Consider the following 4,900-nt stretch of genomic DNA (forward strand, 5'->3'; position numbering starts at 1 on the left):
AAGTGGAGGTTCCTTCTTTCTGAGGAACGGACTTGGAAGTTTTTGCCATCGGTTCTTTAGAAAAAGAAGGAAGAAATGAATAAACCCGGTGAGGTTTTGAGCTAATACGGAGGAGGAACCGGTGGTAAAAAGGAAACGTATAGAGGATAATAGGTGTTGTGAGGTGGAAAAGTTCTTAATGAGAAGAGAAAACAAGTATATATAGAGGAAGGGGGCGACGATTCATTAATATTGATGGCCGACCGGCTCTGACGTGCATTTAATGTTTTTAGGGAAAAGAACCGATAGGACGCTTCGGTCATTTCAACGCTTACTTCATAACGAGTGATGCCATCATGAAGGACTTCGGGAATTCAAGTCGTTTCATATTATTTCATTCTAAGAAACGCGGGGACTATCTCTATAAGGTCTGAATTGAAGAGCTCGATTCCGAAGACTTAATCATACACCGAGCTCGAGTTCGGAAGCTCGAAGTAAGAATCGAGCTCGGCCGGGATGTGCGCACCTCGAGAAGAAAATCGGAGGTCCGTCATGATCTGCCTCGAGGACAGTACAATTTCGATGACACTCAAGAAAGAGCGGGAATTTCTCAAGGACACGTGGATCAGGGCATAAATTAAAGGATAAGATTGTTACGGAATAGTATGAGTCCGTACTAGGTTGTTATACAGCTGTACCAATAGAATTCCTTACTATAATTGGAAATGTACCATATTAGGATTTTCCCCTTCTATATAAAGGGGACCGCAATCATTTGTAAGATCATCTCATTCACTACAATGGAACATTCTATTCTGCTTTTCTCGTTTATTGTGCTCCATAATTATTCTTCAGCTTTATTATTTTTACTTTATTGTTCATACTCTATTTGCTCTTAACTCACCTCGAGGCCCCCGATATAATCGAGCTCGAGGTCCCCGTNTTAATTTATTAAGCTTATCTCAGTTTTTTCCATTAAACATCGAATGGTATGCTGTTGATATGGTCTGAAATTGATTGGGTTCGTTATCTTTGCCGGCTGATCAAATGGTCTGAATGGCCAATGGATATATAGTTCCATAAACTACAGTAAGATTATAAACTAGTGGATTGGTATAGNATCTTAATAATATATATATATATATATATATATATATATATATATATATATATATATTTATATTACATCCGGTCAACTATTTTTAGTTAAGCAGTTAGGTAAACCACTTGTAGGGTAATTCTTGAAAATAATAATAAAAAATTATAATTGTCTTTTTATTCTAATAGCTAATACTAATATACTCCACTTTGTTCCATTTTGTGAAAGATGAACTACGAATTTTAAGTTTATATATTGATTACTTTGGCCATTATTTTGCAAGACTATCCCAGAACCATGACTTCATGAATTGTATGAGTATGCTAATTTGATAATTGATTATGTTCTGTCAAAAGAACAAAAATATGTTTTGGTAAAGATCGATTTTAATAATAAATTTACTAGTTAAAGATAATACATTGTATATAAAGACTACACCTTCAATGGATCACCGAAAAAGAAGCAAATATGTTATTCAAAGAAACAAACAAACCAAGAGACTACTAGCATGTTTGGCCAAGCTGCAAAAATCAACTTATTTTGAGAAGCGTTTTTTTTCAAAAGTATTTTTGGTGAGAAGCAATTTGTGTTTGGTTAATTAGTTTGAAAAGCACTTCTGAGAAACAATTAATATTTGATCAAACTTTTAAAAAGTGCTTCTAAGTGTATTTTCCTCAAAAATATTTTTCAGAAAAATACTTTTGGAGATAAGCTACTTTTTTCTGCTTTTCTAAAACTACTTTTGCTTCACTTTTTTTTCTTCTAAAATCTTGGCCAAACACTTCAACTTCAAAAAATAAAAAAATAAAAAACTTATTTTTTAGGAAAAAAAATGCTTTTGACCTTGAAGAAGCTTGGCCAAACAGACTATAAGTCTCGGCAAAGGCCGTCTTTGAATGTTTCTATGCACTCTCCAAATGACATTTTCATATAAAGGAGTACCAAAGGACAGAGGAGGTAAATTATGCAAAACTGAAACTTCAAGTTGAGGGAATCTTACACAAATAGCAGATTAGATTCAATGTTACCTTCTCTAATCTGTATATAAATTATATATTGATTATACATAGTTATACACCTATTATATATAAATTGTACATATATTATATATCCCTCAACTATTTTTAATTAGTTTAAGCGATTGAGTGACCAGTTATTTAGATTAATTCTTCAATAGTATACTTCAAAAGAAACAAAAGAATAATCATAAAAGTTGACGCTTCTGAGCTAATTGTATGTAATTATTATTATTATTATTATTATTATTATTATTATTGTTATTATTATTATTATTATTATTATTATTATTATTATTATTATTATTATCTTATTTCCATTGAACTCATTCTAAACCATATAAATTGGAGGAGACCTTTCCATATTTGAGGCAAAAAGTAGTTGCTTTTACGCCATTTCCACATGAGAATTTTCCACACTTGTATAATTCTGATCAGAAGTTCATCTGGCAAAGTTTTAATTATCCGACTAACACCATTTTAGCGTGCCAGTAAGTACTAAGTAGCACGTGAATATTTATGTAGAAATAAAAGGAAAGAAAAAAAGAAAGATAAAAGCCCCAGTAAATATCCTTTAATAATTTTCTATTCTTCTATTTTCGTCTGATTTTTTTGCTAATAAAAATCTTTAATCCAAGAGTTGTACTCATCTGTTCGATCAAATTGTGGTGTAAATAGAATTCCTCCAAACTCCAAAGACTCGTGTCATTGGACACAAAAGTGAACCTATAATTATGGACTAGACTCCCAATGTTATTCTCTTCTTTAAATACTAACGTGGAATCTCCAACATGAAATAGAAAAAACAAACCCTAGTGCCATGGATAGAACTTCAGAGTTACCAACTAAAATCCTTCACCAAATACTCTCTCGTCTCCCCACAAAAACTGCGGCTCGAACCAGCGTGTTGTCAAAGCCATGGCTTAAAGCATGCTCTACGAACCCTAATCTCAGTTTTGATGAATTTGACTTTAACCCCCATCTCAATTCTAATAAATTTTACCTTGCGAGACAGCCTGGTAAGTCTGTAGACTTTCATGGTAAATTTTTGAGGATTGTAGACGATATATTGGAAAGATATCTCCGTGAAAAACTACCTATTTCATCTATTAAGCTTTGCATCTCTTTCTTTGATGAAACTGATTGTAACGGTCTAGTGGATAAATGGTTAGATATCATAGCAAAGAAGAACGTTTCACAATTCGCACTTTTGGTGAAAAGCCGTTCAGGAAAATTTTCACTGTCAGCTGATATCATTTTCTCAATGGAGTTATTGGAGCAGTTGGAGTTAAATTCGTGCAAGATATTACTGAAGCAAAAAGCACTACTTTTTGATGATAGAATTAAGTGTCGTAACATAAAAAATCTAACCTTATGTCATGTTAGTGTTTCTGAATCAACCCTTCATAGCCTAATTTCATGTTGCCCTCAAAATCATGATGATATCATTACAGTACTGTGTTGGGTTTAGCCGCATCCGTATGTCAAACCTGCCTAAGCTTTTGTCTCTTAGTATCTTATGCTGCTATGTTGAGCAAGTTCATATTACTGACGCACCAAAATTACTATCTTTCGAATATGGAGAGAGAATTAATTTGAGTTCCTTGAATATTGGTACTTGCCAGAATCTTACAAGGGTAGAATTTGTGCGTGCCAAAATTATTAATGATGATATTCTCTTCCAGCTAATAATAAAACTACCCTTCATCAAAGAATTGAGCTTACGCTACTGTGAGCAATTGAGAAAAATAAAAATATCAAGTTCAACCCTCGAGGTTTGTAGCATAGTTTATTGCTATTTATTAGTTCAAGCCATTTTTGATGTGCCCAAGTTACCCTCCTTAGCCATCTCCAATCAATATAAGCTACCTTCTCTATCTTTTGAACGTTGTCCAAGCCAATGCAGAATTTCCATAAATTATGGCAATCTATCGGAAATTTAAGAAAATTTCTAGTTGAGTTGAATGACCAGGCTGTAGACTTGACATTGTCTAATCAAATATTCAGAAACAACTGCACTTCTGGCTTGAGATCTCTTCCTACACCTGAAGTTGAGAATTTGATATTACCTGACCGTAATTATTCAAATTTGTCATATTCATCTTATTTTCATGCCATCTTCTGGACTTGTTGGCCCAAGAGTTTAACAGTAGAGTGTGGTCCAAGATTTAGAAAGTTTATACGTCAATAATTGTTGAAGAAGTACCGGTGGAGACTTACCAAATGTACTTGGAAAGAGTATCTCATAAATGCTCAGATAGAGTACAAGAAGACGATAGGAGGCGATTGGGTTCCTCTTGATAGAAAAATGTTGGCAGCTAACCCTCGTATTATTGAAGCGATCCATACAATTCGCTTCAAGCAAACGGAAAGAAAAGACAAAGATAAAGAATCATTTATTTCAAGGTAACGGCTTGTTATGTAGAATGTATAAATTATGATAACGCTGTCGCATTTTTATTAATTTCCTTCGTACATTCCATATTTCCCCGTTCACTTTCCTAACATTTATGTGTTGTTTGTGCAGGTACATTCCGAGATGAGAGCTCATCAATAGGAGAGATAGATGTAGTTTGAGATTAGATATCTAGTGCAACTTTTGTTTTCTTTTGCCTTCATACGTGTTAGAAAGATGTTTTGTGATAATTTCCTTTCCGTACTTTTATCATATAGCTGGTCGGCCTTTGATTTTGGCTTATTATTCCTATTTTTATCATCCATTGAAGAATCTGTGAATCCCATCAAACTACTTTTACCTGAATCCTATAATAGCGGTATCCATGCCAATTCTAATTGAGTATAAGTT

At 33.5% G+C, this 4,900-nt stretch overlaps 1 protein-coding gene across 1 annotated transcript; it reads left to right on the top strand.

Annotated features, from left to right (window-relative positions):
- The first annotated feature begins 2,914 nt into the window (after positions 1-2,914).
- LOC109211956 (putative F-box protein At3g58860) lies at positions 2,915-4,671 on the top strand. Its single transcript, XM_019375558.1, has 2 exons — positions 2,915-3,446; positions 4,622-4,671. Exons 1-2 carry the CDS (start codon positions 2,915-2,917, stop codon positions 4,669-4,671), a joined length of 582 nt encoding a protein of 193 aa, XP_019231103.1.
- Positions 4,672-4,900: the final 229 nt, after the last annotated feature.

Source organism: Nicotiana attenuata, unplaced genomic scaffold (genome assembly GCF_001879085.1).
Source record: "Nicotiana attenuata strain UT unplaced genomic scaffold, NIATTr2, whole genome shotgun sequence".
NCBI classification, from domain to species: Eukaryota; Viridiplantae; Streptophyta; class Magnoliopsida; order Solanales; family Solanaceae; genus Nicotiana; species Nicotiana attenuata.

Bases quoted from the DNA above. Each gene is read 5' to 3' on its own strand.
- LOC109211956 (XM_019375558.1), top strand. From the start codon at position 2,915: ATGGATAGAACTTCAGAGTTACCAACTAAAATCCTTCACCAAATACTC. The intron at 3,447-4,621 runs GTAACATAAAAA...TTGTTTGTGCAG, and splicing joins TGATGATAGAATTAAGTGTC to GTACATTCCGAGATGAGAGC.